General features: G+C 43.4%; 1 protein-coding gene across 3 annotated transcripts in view; it reads left to right on the top strand.

Moving 5' to 3' along the window:
• The window catches only part of LOC146866371 (sodium/hydrogen exchanger 9B2-like), a 293,445-nt gene that overhangs the window by 109,171 nt on the left and 166,079 nt on the right, over nucleotides 1-18,195 (top strand). For all 3 annotated transcript variants that reach the window (XM_085636169.1, XM_085636185.1, XM_085636178.1), the window contains exon 2: nucleotides 6,275-6,378. In XM_085636169.1, coding sequence (XP_085492295.1) covers nucleotides 6,292-6,378 — 87 coding nt within the window. In that variant the 5' untranslated portion in view covers nucleotides 6,275-6,291. The remainder of the gene's footprint in view (nucleotides 1-6,274; nucleotides 6,379-18,195) is intronic.

Genomic DNA, 18,195 nt, shown 5'->3' with positions numbered 1-18,195 from the left:
CCACAGCAACAGAAACCAACCGTATCACCTTTTGACCCTTCCTCCCATCAGTCATACCCCCACCACATGTGCCTGCTTACCAGGTCTCAAGAAACGCTGCTCACGCTGTATACTTCCTGCTTCTGTCCGCTGAGTATGTGTAGCAGCTACTGTCCGCTGCCTTTGTGGATCCTACTCCTTCTGTTTCTTATCGTTGCGAACTGCAAAACACCAAAAGTCCCTCTGACGTTAGCCCCCCCACCAATTAGCCCTAACATGTCATCCAGTATCCCCACACTGTCATTTACAATCTCACCTTCCTCCAGTGAGATACCCTCTGCCTATCAATCCAGTCAATCCAGCTGTGCTTCATGTCCATTGCCCCTCATGCCAAACTCTACAAAACCGCTCATACTTGGCTGTTCACCATCACACCGTCATCCTTCCAATATGTATGATGTGTTGATCTTGTTGTCAGGAAAGTCGCTCTGGACCCATATGGCTCTTCGGACCGGTGCCAAAGCTGCCTAGGACGTAACCAGCAACTGGAAAGTGTCCCTGACCTCTGACGTTAAACTGGTGTTTCCAATCAGGCAGCCCAGAGTAACGGGTGTGCCACACCCAGGGGCCCCTGCAGCCGCTCCAGGCTGTCCTTGCCTTACTTCATCTGTCCCTACCACCTTGACATTTTGGATGCTAACCCTATAAAAGGAGCTCCCCCGCTCACTTGACACACATCTGACCTGTTAGACGATACTCTGTCCATCCCTGCCTTGCAAATCCACTGATGTAGAAGGAGTTAGCTCCCTAATTTCCACATCCCATATTTGAACGTTATTCACCAGGGGACTCACCTGCCGTTCCCTTAAGTGATATCCACTAGCTGAGAGGCTCCTCCAAGCTATCATCTTCTTGTAATACCTCCAGTTTCCATATTTGTCGGAGAAGTAAGCCACCACACTGACTGAGTGCCATAATCATTCTCCATTTCGTTGTCAGAGTCTGATAATATAACTATCGGCTTGTCATCTTGTAATGCAGGCGCCGCCATCTTGGACGCAGCTAACGACCCTTTTTCTGATGCATGATGATCTACGTCCACTGTTAGCTGCACCCCTCCTGCGGGGCGACTGTCCACACAATCCCTCAGGGAACTTCCTCGTCTGCGGAATATGCACGCTGCTCCTGCCCTTCTTTGCGGTGTCCCTGCAAAGCCTACCAATAAATCATGGTGTCCCCAAACTGACTGTAGCTCCTCTTCAGCAACCACAAGAGGTACTGTGACCCATACAGCTTTTTCTAAATTTGTTTCTGTTTTGTGTTTAAAACTTTTTGCCCGAGGCCATGAACACGCTAAAATTGCTGCTGACGCACCTTCAGCAGAAACCCTCTTCAGATGCCTCAAACCTATAAAACGACATCTTTATAAGATCTTCCCTACCCTCATCCTAAAGCACCTTTAGAGCAACAACAAGTTGACTGACCCCGGGTATATTAATATACTTATAACACCTTTATCTCTCCTTCATCTCACATCTCTCTGATCTAAATCTACCTTGGGACACTAATCTTACTGACCTGCCCCAGGGTGTGACAAGCAGACAAAGTAAAGGCTGCCCCCCCTTCCTAGCTACTTAATTTTTCTACCTGCCACGCCTACGATCTACAACTGACCAGTGGGCACCCCTAACATGCCCTCTAAATGCACCACTTGACTGACAAGTCTGGGGCGACCAGGCAAACTTGGCTCCCCTCAAACCTCCATTATGCCCTCGCGCTTTATGTGAAAATAATATAATGTATCCCATGAGTACCTTCCTCCCATCCACCACCCTCCTTCCTATTACTGTGCCTCATCATTTGAGTTCACACAGTGTGTGGATAATCAAAGCTATAAGAATTCATCAGCCATGAGCGATGCACACATTGCAGCAAATTTGTCTATCTGCAGGTGCAGATTTTATACAAGCACATCCCATGGATCACCAGCCCGTGTGTGCGTTTAGGTTGTGCCTTGATTGTATTCTGCAGAATCTTAATGTGGAACATCTTTTTTTGATCTATTGGTACATATAAAAGAACCTGTGTTTGAGTGCAGGTGATGTAAAACCTTCTTAATGTTGCATTTAGTTCCATGTTGTCCTGAGTCATTGGGACCTGCTCCTGCTTTCTGGTTGGGCTGGAGACTGTTATTCCAAAGCCATTCAATTCCAAATTGAGTGCCTCTTGTATTGTAAGTCTTTCAATTTGTAAGTCCCACCCTTCCCATCCTTACATTGTGCACTCACTTCGCTTTTAAAAAGATATTTCCCAAACCTCTACAGGTTGGCTACGGTGTCAACTATTAAGAATGTTTTTTGGCCACCTTTCTTAGGCTGTGTCCTTTCTCAATTTACCATGTTCTCTTAACCGTTTTACCTGTTTTGTTTATTTGATTGATTCATTTGTTAGCTTACATTGCCTGGTGCACTTGTAATTATTGCTTTCACAGGAGCCCTGGTGTAGAGAAGGGACTATGAGATCTAGGGTTCGAAATAATGGTTCGACTTCCCGTCTTATTTCAAAACAATTGGAATAGATCATGAGCCAAGGAAGTTGGGCATTCTATTGTTGAGGTAGTGGACTGAAAACGAACAAAGTAGTGGTTATGAACAATTCCTTTTCCATTATTTTCTTATGGAGGTCAAACCAATAGTGTTTCTACACCTGACTACTGTTTTGTTCCTAAACTGTTTCCTTGTTTGTGCTTGATGACGCTCAGCAGATAACGTTCCTGTGATTTTTGCTGCCAAGAATCCGAATATGGTCTCAGTTTTTAAAAATATATAACTTTTCAATGATTCCTTGCCACCTGTAGCCTGCCAATCAGTTGTGGGGTACCAAAGATTGCTTCCTGGAAATGGCTGCCTAACTCCGGACCGATCCGAAAAAACAAGGGAATCGCTTCTGCTTCTCTCTTACACTATGGAAGACAAGTGCTTGGAAACCTCAAAAGTAGTGCCTATTGCCTCCGGTGCCCCTAACCGTCTCTAAGAAGAAAACGAAGAATTTTTCAACTCATTGAAGCCTGGTTGGAAACAGCTTAGAAGCAGAAAGAGCAAAAACAACAGTTGATGGACAGAATGCAGAACAATGTCATACATTCACCCCAGTACAGAGATTTGGGCCTAAATCCATCGTTTTTTTGCTCACCATGCCATTCCTGTTTGAACCCAGCCATATGCAAATTAGTCTTGACCCTGTGCCTCATGGGAACAGTCCAGCCTGAACTGCCAAGCCAGGTCCTCCCTGGACTGGAACCAAGCATCCTAGGACCGGCTTCGGGGTTTTTACCCCTCTTCAGCCAGGATAGCTTCATTCCAGTGGCACGGAGAGCACGGGACTCCCGTCTGAGCATACCCGTCCCACTCGGGGTGACAAATGCAAAAACAACAGTTGATGGACAGAATGCAGAACAATGTCATACATTCACCCCAGTACAGAGATCTGGGCCTAAATCTATTGTTTTTTTGCTCACCATGCCATTCCAGTTTGAACCCAGCCATATGCAAATCAGTCTTGACCCTGTGCCATATGGGAACAGTCCAGCCCGAACTGCCAAGCCAGGTCCTCCCTGGACTGGAACCAAGCATCCTAGGACCGTTTTCAGGGTTTCAACCCTCTTCAGCCAGCTTGTTTCTGGTCCAGGGAAGACATGGCTTGGCAGTTCGGGCTGGACTGTTCCCATGAGGAACAGGGTCAGATTGATTTGCATATGGCCATGTCTGAACTGGGGTGGTGGAGTGAGCTAAAGAATGATGATGGATTAAACTCAGATCAGTTGACTGGGGGTGTGTTTGATTTGCTCAAACGCTCCGTCCATCATTCCCTTTAGTATCGCTTTGTTCGCCCTAAGTTGGCAGGGTATGCCCAGACGTGGGTCCCTTGCTCACTTTGCCACTGGATTCAAGATAGCCTGGCTGATGAGGGTTATGAACCCGAAACCGGTCCCAGGATGCTTGTTTCTGGTCCAGGGAAGACATGGCTTGGCAGTTCGGGCTGGACTGTTCCCATGAGGCACAGGGTCAGACTGATTTGCATATGGCCATGTCTGAACTGGGGTGGAGGAGTGAGCTAAAGAATGATGATGGATTATACCCAGATCAGTTGACTGGGGGTGAGTGTTTGATTTGCTCAAATGCTCCGTCCATCATCCCTTTTGGTATCGCTTTAGAAGCAGAAAGAGGGCAGGTACCAATAGTGTTGGTTGTAGTACAAATACAGAAAATTGATAATGAACTCTGAGCATGTGCCATGTCGATTATTCCACCACACAATAAGTTCAGTTTAAGTGGTTATTCCATTATACGGAATAGCGGCCGGCAGCTCCACACTTCAGCGTCTAAGCTCTGGTCCTCAGTCAGTGTCAGCTGGAACTTCATTATCTTATAAATGGAATACCAGACTGTCTGCAGCTGAGTCCACAATCATGTAAGCCACATAACCGTGTGACCAACAACCTTTCTCATCCAGTAAAGGAGAAGATAACTCTGTGGGGTGTTTTTTCCAGCCATTGTGCTCTGATTTTCTCTTTTTACACTAAACAAATCAACTTGGGCAAACTCCTGCATCGACTCGAAGTTTTCTTTCTGTTAGGCCACCAGCAGTGTCCTCCCTTGCTCAGTTCATTTTTATCACCTCCAAATTTGAGGCCCTGTCAAGCTAAATACTTGTGGTTACTTGCTCAAGAAATGTTTTTGGAGGGAGCCAACTGGGATAAATCCACCACCTTGGTTCAGCGTCTATGTATTATGCGTTTCTATGCAGCAATGGCTCCCAGCTGCCTGCATGACCTCAAGGCTGATTTGCCATGAATTCCAGAAATTCTTCACTGTTCTTAAGTAACTGTCCACCTGGTCAAACCTCCAGCTGCAGACTGACCGATCTACTCACCGCCCGACAAGCCCCTTCATTCTAGCTAGCTTAAAAGGTCCATAAGTACATGTAAAGTAATACTACATAGTTTGGTGTCCTATCATTGCCTTTATTGAGCAGGTCCATTTATGGTCATGCCTTTCCTAACATTCCTACCCCATTAAAAGATCAGTAAGTTCAAAACAATTCTGTCCTGTCATAGACGTCAAAAAAACTCTTATAAACACTTATTATTGCTTGATGTATACTACTACTATAAAACAGATAGGTCTACTTTCATCTCTTATTCTCTTGTACTTTTTTGTGGTTTTTGTAATGCATAAAGTTGTAGCACTACTCCTATACTGCAAAATAACATTCACAAACCTATTAAATATATGTACTTTTTTATTATTTAATACACATTTAATTAGTTAATGTGATATATTTGTATTTCCGGTTTAATAATAAATATTTTAAAGTATACTACATCGATATTAAGCATTCCGATATTTTTAATATATATATTTTTAATAATAGATTATAATTTGTATCCCTTTACTTTCCCATAGGGAGATCTCCACACCAGTGGCGTAGAGCTCCGTCAGCAGGTGAAAAGTTACTAGTAGTAGCTTTACACTCGTATGCTCTGATAGGAGGCCCCACCCATCATTTGAGTGGGTGGAGACCCATAAGTCTACCTAAGTGTATGTTGCCACTCTAAAATGGTGACTAGCAAAAAAAAGTGCAGAGTTACCCCTATGCAAGACACTACATCATATCCCAGAAAAGTTAGCTCCTTTGCATCATGGTACATGCAGTCAATGATTTGCTCTACCCTCAGGGTGCATGGTACATGCAGTCTACGATTTGCACTCCCCTCACTATGTTCACTGAGGGGAGCACACATCATGGACTGCATGTACCATGATGCAAAGGAGCAACGTTTTCTGGGATATGATGTAGTGTCCGGCCACACCCTTCCCCTGCCCAAAATGATTTTTATGACCCCCTCTTCCATTTATCACACATTCCTAATGTTCCTTTTTGTAAAAAATTGTATTCCGGCCCATTGATTACACTTCATCCGGCCCGAGCCAGAGAGTACGGCAACAGCCTGAGAGTACGGTCCGGGTGCAGAAATTCCGTCCCGACTGCAGACCTAGCGATATCCTAGGTCATGACCTCAGTGAATACCAAAAGTCGTAAAGTTAGACTATTGTCTCAGATTGACTTTGTGATTCGGGTCCTGTGTTTATATTGTCCATACCTTTTGGGGATTTATGGTTATAGGAGACTTCACAATATTATTATGTATTTATAGGTTTTGTAGTGTTTATTTTAAACCATGTCTTCAGAACAGAAAACTTACACTGGTTATGCTAATGCTTTTCTGTTTTAGTTTGAGCATCATATGACATGGAGAATAAAGACACCAACATCGAGGACTCAGCACAGGACTCAACTGTGGATGTAGACACTGCTACCATCGAGTTCAAACCTAATGTAAGTATCGTTGTGTGTTTGTGTGTGTGTCTGCTGTGGGCTACTGACAGATAACTGTACCTTTTTTCATCTGGCTTGATACTGCTGCTGTGTACAAGGCATATTGTTACAAAGTTTTATAAGTCTACTTTGAAATGTTTTTGGCTCTATCCAGAGTGTTTTAATCTCTGACCTTATGCATTGCATTGCATGAGGAACTATTTTACATCTGAGAAGTACACTCGGTTATCACGCTGTGTACACACATTTGCGCACGCAACACATGTAAACAACATTTTTGACTTGCTGACAATTATGTGAGAATCAGTAGGAGAAAAGAGGGTCTTTGGCCCTGCCAACGATGGGATCCAGGAGTACTTGTTTTGATTGGGCAGAAGTTGACTGTTTCCACAAAAAAGTGCTTGTCCAACATACAGAACATTTTGTTTATCCAGTTGCCTGAGCTTGCACATTCAAGGTCACACAAACGCTATTAAGGTGTGTTAGATAACTAGATAATGTATAGCATTTTTCTCTGGGAGCTGCACAAATGGGAAGAGGACAGCCATCAACGTACAATGATTTTTAGGTCTGGCTTGTCAGTGCATTCAAAAGCTTTACCTATTGGCATTGCCAATGCTAGTTTGTTTCTATTCACTCATCTGTTTTATGTCTCTCCTGCCCACTCTTATTCTTTCCAAACAGATAACATATTCCGAGTCTCTCGTATTTCATTCCTTCTGCTTCCCTTTTTTTTTTCCATCCTCATTCCCCCCCTCTGGCACTTAATTTCTTTTTGGCGTTAGCAACAGATAAAATTGCATAGCGGAATATCTAAAAGAGACCAAATCTCTCTTTCTTCATGACCATCCCAGAGATTAAACTTTTCGGTGTTTCAGATATTAGGCAGCTTGTGATCCTGCTTATGTACCATCTGGTACTGCTCTCTAACAACAGGATCACATTGCTGCTAAATGTTGCTGGTTTGAACCAAAGACTTTGCATGCCAGTGATATTGTTCTCACAGAAAAAACAAGTTAAGGAAAGGCTTACGGGATTTTCCATAAGGTTGGGTTGGTCTAAACTATGTTTGTGATGTGCAGGAAAACTACAGATTGTTACGTAGGAGAGTAAGGGTTTCAAACTGATCTTGTAAGTTACAACCTAGATCCATGTAAAGGAGCAGAATGGAAGTGTTTTGGGTATAGATAGAAGCTGCTTCAGGAAGAGAGTTTCTGTATTAGCTGATTATATATATCCTCAAAGTTTCACTTTATAAGTTGGTATTCTAACCATCTTTGGTTCAAAATGAAGACAGAATTCTAGCTAAGATCAGGAGCTGTAGCTTTGCCTCCATGATTTATCACAAATCTGCTGAAGACTCCATCTTGTTGACACATCACTGTCTTAACCTCTTCAGCGCGGCGCGGATTTCCGCGCCACGCTGAAGATTCCGTGCGCGGGCGGGGCCATGACGGAACGGTTCCGTCATGCGCACAGCGCAACCGACGTGCATGACGGAACCGTTCCGTCATGCGCGTCGAAGGGGTTAAATGCACGTTGTTGACATGTATTTAAGGTTCGATACCCACTCCAGGACCGTAGGCTCTAAAATGATATTGCTTCTAAAGTTCTTTTGGGGCAGGTTCTTTAATGGTCTTTCTAAATTAATCTCAAATAGAACACCTTTTCAAGTAGCAGAAGTTAGTGTAAAAAAAACGACCTTGCAGTCGGGTTGATAGACCCGTACTCAGATTAGTGTTGTTAAGACATTGATTGTCCTTAATATACATGCAAATTCTGTAAGTAATATTAAAAAGTTAACATTTAGGAGCATAGTGACTTTAATAAATTAAATGAGTTAAGTGAGTTACATCCTACGGTTGAATTTATGTTGTTTGGGACTTTAAATATAAATTGATAACCGCGATTCTCAATATGAACAGGCGACTTGTTATGATTCATATTTAGGAATTCAAAAACTTGATACTCGTAATCCAAGAAGGGATCATCTCAGAGAGATAGTTTTGCCTGAAATTCAATGATTAAATCTTCGTGCTCTTATGGGTGGGAGGGCTGCATCGTGATTTTCAAGCCAGCTGCACACGTGATTTTTTATATAGGAATTATATTTTAGATTAGATCTGTGTATTGTGGTAAATAATTTAATTACCGGAACTTAATTTGATGCGGAAAATTAATAATAATAGCTCAGAAAAATAAGAGGCAGAATCCGTGGTATTAGAGGTTCGGAACGAGCTTTATTCCAAAATCAATTCGAATTGATGGACTCCATATTCCATCACCACGAAGGTTCAGGAAGTGAAGGACCCATACTTTATTGACAGGTAATCATTTTTATACAATAGGCATTACAGTGAAACAGATGCAGGAGGCGTAACAATTGATAACAAAGATAAAACATACATGCGTAACTAAAGTGGGTGTAACTAGGCGTAACTTAAAGAACGTCATTAGGTATGATGTCACAAGTAGGTGGCACCATGAAAGAATTTCGCAATGTCAGCAGAAATACTTGGCAGAGATGCGCGCGCAGCAGCATGACGTGTGATTGACGTGCAACTAGGGGGTGAAGGGGACTTGACATTTAGCTCTACATGTGGAGACAGAAGTCTGGGGGGTCAAGTCAACCTAATCCCAAATCATATCTAACATCCTATGTTTAAAGAACTATGTTATCCAAAAAGAAAGGTCTTTCGAACAAAATCTATTCTATACTGACTGTGAGTGCGTGTACAAGCGTCTAAGTGTCTACACTAGATGCGAGGGCAGAAATCTTCCATAGTAACAGGGCTATGAATTACTTGCATAAAGACAGAGAAGCCGGGCCCTTTGCTCGGTAGCTGGAAGAATGTTTACTTAAACTACTAGACAGGAATGCATTGGATGGGGAGCGGAGCAGAGCAGATAATCTTGAAGGTGAAATACAGTTTTTTGGCAGGCTACGGGCTGGAGTCAGGCACCGTTAGCCGCGCAGGGAGTAGGACAAAGTTCATGGACAAAGTTCATGGATACAGATGCGAGCTCAGACTGGAGCTTTCAGAGGCAGAAGGCAGGAAAAGGCTTAATGGCAGAATCAGGGCCTACTCGCCTGGACTGTAAAATGGGATAAATGAACCATATAAAGCCGGTGGCCTTTCATACTTAGGAATAGAATATCCGGCCCATTCATGGTGGATCTGAAAGAGGACATGTTGACGGTGGACGCACATGTGTTTGCGTCTTCATAACTGGAACTGGAGGGAACATACATGTACTTGTGATTTATACATAAAACCGTTGGGGTCCAAGATAGGGGACATAACTGATCATAAAAATCCATATTTCCACATTCCCTCCTTGTCCCCTACTTGCCCTTAAGAGATATCAATCTTCATCAATCCGTTGATCTGTTCATATAGCATCATTTGTTCTTCTTTCTTCTTCCGGGATGAATGAAATCTTGATGGTGGAATACACGATGTGGCACACAGACCACAAATCGCTGGTCCACATTGTAGGCATAAGCAGCAACTGAATAGTATGAGAAAGCCAATACCTAGGAAGGATAGGACCCTCCATCCAAAAGTTGACAATACACTCCAAAACCAACCGGACCAAGTCCAGGTGCCTGGATTCTGGTGTATCTGGCTTACAATCTTATGAAGGCGAGTTATGGCTTTATATACAGATGGCGAATTTTCTGGTATGAAAATGCAACAGCTTGATCCGATGACCCTACAAGCTCCGCCCCTATCGGCCAGGATGACGTCAAGGACAAGACGATTTTGAAGCACAACAATCCGCATAGCAGACTGCTCTTCTGTTAAATTGCCTAAGGCGGAAATAGTTTCGTTCACTACTGCTTCAAGGGTTCTGGTTAATCTACGTATCAGCTTACTATTGGTAACTGTACCTATATAGGGAAAGAGACCTTTATTGAAATCTGTGTATTTTTCCCATGCTGTCTCAGTGTAATCGACTATTGGGAGATCTCTCCGTTCTCTATTGTGTACTAAATGAGTATTTCTGTGATAATCAGGAGGAGCTAGGAAAACAGGTGGCAAAAGGAATCCGATGTAGCAGGTACCATCCCAATCTAGAGGCAAACGTATATATGCAGTCTGACCACATATGAAGTAGGAATGGCGAGAAGCTCTAAATGTAGACTTGCCTTGATCACTGAATTCTGTTACAGTGGTGCATCTACTATGGCCCATATGTATAGAACCATTCTTTCTTACACATAATTCACCTTTAACTGGAAATACAGACATAGCGGGCAAAATTGGTGCAGCTTCGGATTCAATATTCAGGATCATGAGATTAAGCGTGAAATTCCCTAATCCATATACCTCATTTTCTAGATCAGTTCCTGTTCTTTTGGGAAGTCCCTCCTTGTTAGGGTAACAGACTTTGAGTAAAACTAAGTTCAGGTTTCCCCATACCCAGTTGTCTTGATCAACTGCAGAATTCGAATCTAGGGAATTAATTTAACTAAACCATGCTCCACAGGAGCCATTGTGTGTGAACGGATATGGAAAGAGAGGCAGAATTCCTTTATAGTTCTGATAGGGAGGGAGTCGGCCACATATCCAACAATTTGTAGCATTGCTAACCTGATGGGAATGATGTAACATACTAATAAAAGTGTTATTGCGCAGCGCAAATCTATAGGACAACTCATGCAAGGGTAATTCACTAAAGGAATGTTCGGCAGTAACATTGTAAACATGTTTAGAAATAGGATAATATATGTGCAACAATATACTTGCAGCGATTATTAAAAGACTTAAGAAAAACAAAATTAATAACGTCACTGTGCAATGACTACGCAGTGATTTACAGTACGCATGTTGTTTCAATCGCATTTTTCGGTTTCTTTCTCTATTCAGGTCTAGAGGATACATGTCAGAGACAAATTCGACCGATTCACCTTGGAGAGGACTTAAACAATCAAATTGTCTGACTTGTTAGACCTTAGTTTTAGTTTATATTGTTCCTTGTCATTCAGTTCAACCAAAGGAAGCTTTGAGTCAATCGGTGAAGACACGCGAGGTGTATCGTTTACATCTGATTGTAGTCCATGAAATTTCTTGATATGACTTGAATGTATCCAGCCTTTGCGACCTTCGATCTTCACGGCTGTCCTCGTTGTTAACAGTACGAGTTGAGGCGATTTCCACCTAGGATCCAGCTGAGACTTCCGGTCAAAGTTCCTCACTAACACCAAGTCCCCGGGAACTACGTCATGGGGTTTCACCTCGGTGTTGTCGGGAAAGGCTGCAGCTACCTGTGAACGACAAGATTGTAGTGCAGACATCAAGGAAGCCAGGTAATCTGTCAGCATATTACAGTCAACATCAGTTATTTTGCGTGGTATAGGCGTCCCCCACATATTTGGTGGTCTGCCAAAGACCACCTCATAAGGGGATAGCCCTGTTCGAGAGTGCGCTACCATTCTCATGTAAAAGAGTGCAACTGGTAAGGCTACTACCCAGTCGACACCTTTCTCTCTACATATTTTGGACAATCTGATTTTCAGGGTTTGATTATGTCGTTCCACGAGACCTGCTGCCTCGGGGTGTCGGACACAGTGAAATTTCCACTGATAGCCTAACAAAAGTGAAACGTGTTTCATTAGTTCGGATGAGAACGGCTGGCCGTTATCTGAGTAGACAACACGTGGTAAACCGTACCGTGGGAAGAATTCTCGAACCAACTGTTTGGCAGTAGTCGGGGCAGTGTAATCTGAAACCGGGTATGCCTCTGTCCAACGGGAAAGAGCACAGACAACTACGAGAACATATTTGAATCCTCGACATCGTTCCATCTGGATATAATCCATCTGGAGGACTTCAAAAGGGTGATCAGGAGGCTGAAATCCACCTTGTTCTACGGGAATGCTTTTACCTGGGTTAAACTGACAACAGATCATACAGGTACGAACTTTTTGTTTAGCTGCTGCTCGTAAATGTTTGTTGAACCAAATGTGTTGAATGCTGTCTAGCATAGCTTTTTCTCCTAGGTGCGCTGGACTATGTACAGTATTAATGATAACTTGGACCATTGAATCAGGAAGGAACCACACAGATTTTTCCTTCGTCATCCATCCTTGATCCGTTTGGATCCCTCCTAATTCAGTCCATTTCTTTATTTCATCTGGTGTAGCATGTGTCTGTATGTCAATTACGTCAAGAGCGGGATCCTTAACCATCATGCAATGTGTTGGTGTCGGGACTATTGTCTTTGTCATGTCAGATGTGTGAGTTTGAGCAGTCTGTTTAGCTGTTCTGTCAGCTAGATCATTGCCTTGGGAAATGATATCAGTAACTTTCGTATGAGCTTTACATTTCATAATTGATATTGCAGTGGGTAGATGTATTGCATCTAATAAGGCATGAATGAGGGGTCCGTGCTGAATGTGGGCACCGTGAGAAGTTAAATAACCTCTCTCTCGCCACAGCACGCCGAAGTCATGTACAACTCCGAATGCATAACGTGAATCAGTGTATATGTTGACTTTTTTATTTGTGGCTTGAATACAGGCTTGTGTCAGAGCGATAAGCTCTGCTGCTTGAGCGGACAAGGTGTTTATGCGATTTGTTTCAATGACTTCAGTGTCTGTTGTGACTGCGTAAGCGGCCACTAGCTCTCCTGTATTTGTTCTCATACATGAACCATCTACATACAACGTCAGGTCTGGGTCTAACAATGGGACGTCTGTCAAGTCTTGTCTAGGTTTCGTCGTGATAGTAATAACTTCAATACAATCATGTGCTAGTGGGTCTGTTCCGTTTACTGGTAACAGTGTGGCAGGATTCAATGTACTACAACGTCTGATTTCTATGTGTGGCTGAAACAATGTTAATTCGTAACCAGTGAGTCTTGCTATAGTCAAGTGTTGTGTTTGTGTGCGGTTCAAGAGAACCTCTACTGCATGTGGTACTTGTACTGTCAATTGGTGTCCTAACACTATGGCATCGCTTTGTCGGATTGCTAAAGCTGTCGCTGCCACTGATTTCAGGCACGCAGGCAGAGCCTGAGCTACGGGATCTAATGTACTAGAAAAATAAGCACATGGTTTGTGTGATCCTGCTTGTTCCTGTGTGAGTACTGACAAGGCAGTACCTTCGCGTTCTGTAACAAAGAGTGTAAACTGTTTATTGTAACATGGTGTTGCTAAAACAGGTGCTTGACATAAAGCTTTCTTTAGGCTTTCAAAAGCTTGTGTATGTTCCTGAGTCCAAGGGAGGACAGTCGGTGTGGCTGCCTCCTGTGTTGTCAACTGAATGAGTGGTTTTGCTAGAAATGCATACTGAGGGATCCACTGCCTACAATATGAAGTGAGGCCTATGAAGGCCCGCACCTCCTTTTGTGTCTTGGGTATTGGCATGTTAGCAATTAACTGAATGCGATCTGGTGTAAGCTGCCTTCCCTCCTTGGACAGCGAGTGCCCAAGGTAAACAACTCGCTGGACACAGAATTGCAGCTTAGAAGGGGACACCTTGTGCCCCTTTTCAGCCAAAAATTGTAAAACCGTCAGTGAGGCTTTTTCACATTCAGGTTCGCTTCTAGCGGTGATCAGCAGATCATCGACATATTGAAGCAGGGCAGTGTTGACTGGCATGTGGATACTGTCAAGTTCTCGTTTCAGTGCTTGGCTATAGATGCTGGGGCTTTCTGTGAATCCTTGAGGTGCGCGTGTGAATTTAAAGCTTCGTCCATTTAAACTAAATCCGAACAAGTATTGGCTTTCCGGATCTATTGGGACGCTGAAAAAGGCATTCTTGAGATCAATTACAGTAAAGAATGTTGCTTCGGAATCAATGGCTGTCAGTAATGAAGAAATGTCTGGGACTACGGGGTATTGTGGTACAATACATTTATTTAATTCGCGCAGATCAATAACCAATCGATATACTGGCGGGGCTTTTGGATCAGTTCGTTTAAGAATCGGAATTATCGGTGAATTACATACATTGGAGTCGGTTTCCACAACCACTCCTTGGGTAATAAGCTCGTCAATGATTTGCAGTAAAGCCACTACAGCATCTGGGGGTAACTTGTATTGTCGTATTCGTGGTAGTACCACTCCTGCCTTTAGTGTGACTCGATATGGTGTAATGTTCATGCAACCAACATCTGTAGGGCCTTGTGCCCATAAATGTGTGGGTAAAGTCTGCAGTCGGTCATCCATGTCTCGGGACACATAGTGCCCTTTAAAATCACGTAAAAACAATCTTACTCCTTCCGGAGAACAACATATTATAGCTCCTAGAGCTTTCAATGTTTTTATGCCTAACAGGTTTTCTGGACATGATTTAGTAAGCAATAAATCTGTAGTTCGTGTCAAGGGACCAATCGTAAGTGGAAGAGGCTGTGATACTTCGTTAATGATAGGTTTTCCTGAAAAGCCAAGGGAAATATTCTGTGAGCCTGAGAGGGGTGCCCCTGGAACTTCACTACGTTTTATGGTTGTTCGGCTTGCCCCTGTATCAAGTAAAAATTTTCTATCTTGGCCTAATAGTTCACTGTGTACATAAGGTCCTTCTTGATCTACAGGGACCTCGATAAGGGGTAAGCCAACTTCCCTCTCTAGGCTGTTTCATGAGTATCGTTGATAATCAGGATAGTCATACTGTGCGGTCTGGTACATCTGTTGTGTCGTTGTTTGTGTGGCAGCAATAGGCTGCGGTGTTGGAGCTGACATAGACTGTTGCGGAGCTGGCATGGACTGTGCATGCTGCGGAGCTCCTTGTTGGTTCTGATCCTGTCTAAGTGGCCGTGGTCTTTCTTTTGTATTCCCTATGGCGATATTATGTTTTAAAACTGGACAATCGTGTACATAATGACCTGGCTGTTTACAATAGTTGCATGTCCCTTTTACAGGACCTGCTGAAACACTGGACTGTGTCATACCCTTTTTATGACCGTCAGCTGGAACTGTCTGGGAAACTAGCATTTTCATTTTCGTGTCTTTCATGCGTCTTTGTTCATGTTCTTGTTCCTCTCTAATTCTATTGTGATGGTACTGTAGCATTTGTAACATTTGTGACGGAGTGTTACCTTGCCATGTACTCTCGAATTTCAACACTCTATTCTTAACTTGGGGCAAGGAATTTTCAACTAATTGTCCATAGAATCGAGTACATGATAACCCCTTCGTTCTCGGAGTACTTTGTCAGCGGCTTGGAACGAATGTTCGGGGGACCTTATATTTATTATAGGGGTTTGGAAATTTCTGCTATTATCTGGACGTATCGGACGTATCGGATCAGTAAAGCATCTAGTATTATTGCAAGATCTTCCTCTACCTACATAGGCCATGGTTTCTAACTGTCCTGTGGGCAGTTCTAATTCTTCCTCCTCCTCGGTTTGTTCAGGCTCGTCTACTGCTAATCTTTCTTCGTGTATTCGTTCTACTTCTTTGCGGATCTTGCGGCACATAGCTACTATACATGATCGTTTATCATGTCTCCCCTCTGATATATTCCGACTCCATGTGGTAAGAGTTTGCATTTCTTCCGGATTTACCCCTGGTCGGTCTTGATTTCTGATCACACAGTTTATGAGGAAACGTAACAGTTCCCCCTGTATTTCCACTTTCTGGTACTCCATGGCTCTGTTAATACTCTCAGAATCTCGCCCTGACTGGACAAAGTGATATATATTTTCTAAATGTGTAGTCATTCCTGGTAGCCTCCCTAAATATATTGCAGCTCGTCGGATACGTAATGATGCCAGCAGCATTTCGTCCCCTTTTCAGGGCACAGGGTCATATCTACAATCTATTAGAAGTTCCTTGAGCGTGTCGGGAGTTACTAGTTTGGGCGTACGTTGGTGGGCTAATTCTTGAAAGGAAAGTTTATTTACTCTGGGTGGCGTGGAAAAAACGTTTGATGTACCTCCTGTAGCACCACCTGGGGTGCTGGATGTGAAAGGATTCGTTGAACGTGATATAGCAACCATAGGTGTGGATACAGATGTAGAAACAGATGTGCTTGCCGAAACTTGTGTCGGAGTTTGCTGTTGCGGAGGTACAGACGGAGGAGGGTCTTGGCGTTGAACCCCCTCGGCAGGCGGTCTATGTGGCGCAGTATTAGCATACTCGGGAGCTGCGTCGTCTAAATAAGAGGAAAGAAAAACATCTTCTGCGGTTCTGGGATGCCCTTTGGGATGTACTTTTATCGGAAATAATGGGGGTGGCAAGTCTTTTGGTATCTCCGGAGTAGCCTTAGGTAACCCTTCGGCCAGAAGAGGATACATACCATTCATAAGGGCATTTCTTTGTCTGTCTATTTGTTCTGATATTACTCGAGTACCTTCTTCAATTAATAGATTTTCTCGAACTTTATTTGAATTCTCCTTACTTTTCTCTTCCTGTCTGAGCGCTTTTTCTGTACGTCTATATGATTCTTTACGCCATAATTCAATGGCATCTTTCTGTGACTGTCTAGCTTTCTTTTTCCATAATTCTTCCTCTACTTTCATGATGCAATCTGCATCCCAGGTCCCAGCTGCGGGCCACCTCTGACTTTCTGGTAATTCCTTGGTGTAGTCTACCCATAAATCAAGAAATAATATGGCGTCTAGGCCATGTTTATGATACATGAAGTACCCTGGAGTGTCCCTAGGAGGAATGGGAACAGCTTCTTCGAGTACCCCTTTTCTAGTTTTTATCTGTCTTAATTTCGAAAAGAGCGGCATATTGAGAACTGATCTGATACCTATTTTTGAACACTTTTAATACAACAAGACCCAATAATGAACAGTCATTCACACCACAATATACAGAACGTATTAAAAAACATTTTAACATTTAACATTTAATGAACAACAATGATGGCCATTTAGGGAACTAGTCACTAAGCATAATACTCGGCACTAACTAGGTAATTCTGAATTATATACTAGACATACTTGATATACTGCTAAACAGTACAGATACACTGCTGAAACAGTGCAGACCGGATTTGTGTACCCAAACCCGTCTTGACCGGCACAACCTATGTGCACGTCAGAACGCCTCCCCGACAATGGTACTCACCGGGTAGCTCGAAACGGAAGGCCTCGGAACTGAACTGAACTGGACTTGAACCGGACTGGACTCGACTCGAAACTTCGGAAACTTCGGAACCTGGTGGGCCTCTGTATACCTCGGATCTTGCTCTCTCAGCTAGGCTCTGGTCGGGATACTTCGCACTTCTCACCGCCTCGTCTGGGTGTTGATCGCAGCCTCAGTTACCCCCGCTCGGCAGGAGGGAGATACAGGAAATACTGTTGGTACGCGTTGTTGTCCGTCCAGCTGTGACAGGAGACCGGGCCTGCAACGCACCTCCGGCGCGTGAGATGAGAAAGTGTCCCTATTCGGGCGCCATATATGTGGTAAATAATTTAATTACCGGAACTTAATTTGATGCGGAAAATTAATAATAATAGCTCAGAAAAATAAGAGGCAGAATCCGTGGTATTAGAGGTTCGGAACGGGCTTTATTCCAAAATCAATTCGAATTGATGGACTCCATATTCCATCACCACGAAGGTTCAGGAAGTGAAGGACCCATACTTTATTGACAGGTAATCATTTTTATACAATAGGCATTACAGTGAAACAGATGCAGGAGGCGTAACAATTGATAACCAAGATAAAACATACATGCGTAACTAAAGTGGGTGTAACTAGGCGTAACTTAAAGAACGTCATTAGGTATGATGTCACAAGTAGGTGGCACCATGAAAGAATTTCGCAATGTCAGCAGAAATACTTGGCAGAGATGCGCGCGCAGCAGCATGACGTGTGATTGACGTGCAACTAGGGGGTGAAGGGGACTTGAC

Source organism: Triturus cristatus, chromosome 2_1 (assembly GCF_964204655.1).
Source record: "Triturus cristatus chromosome 2_1, aTriCri1.1, whole genome shotgun sequence".
NCBI lineage: Eukaryota > Metazoa > Chordata > Amphibia > Caudata > Salamandridae > Triturus > Triturus cristatus.
The sequence above is the reverse complement of the archived record's forward strand: the minus strand, read 5'-3'. Positions and strand labels throughout refer to the sequence as shown.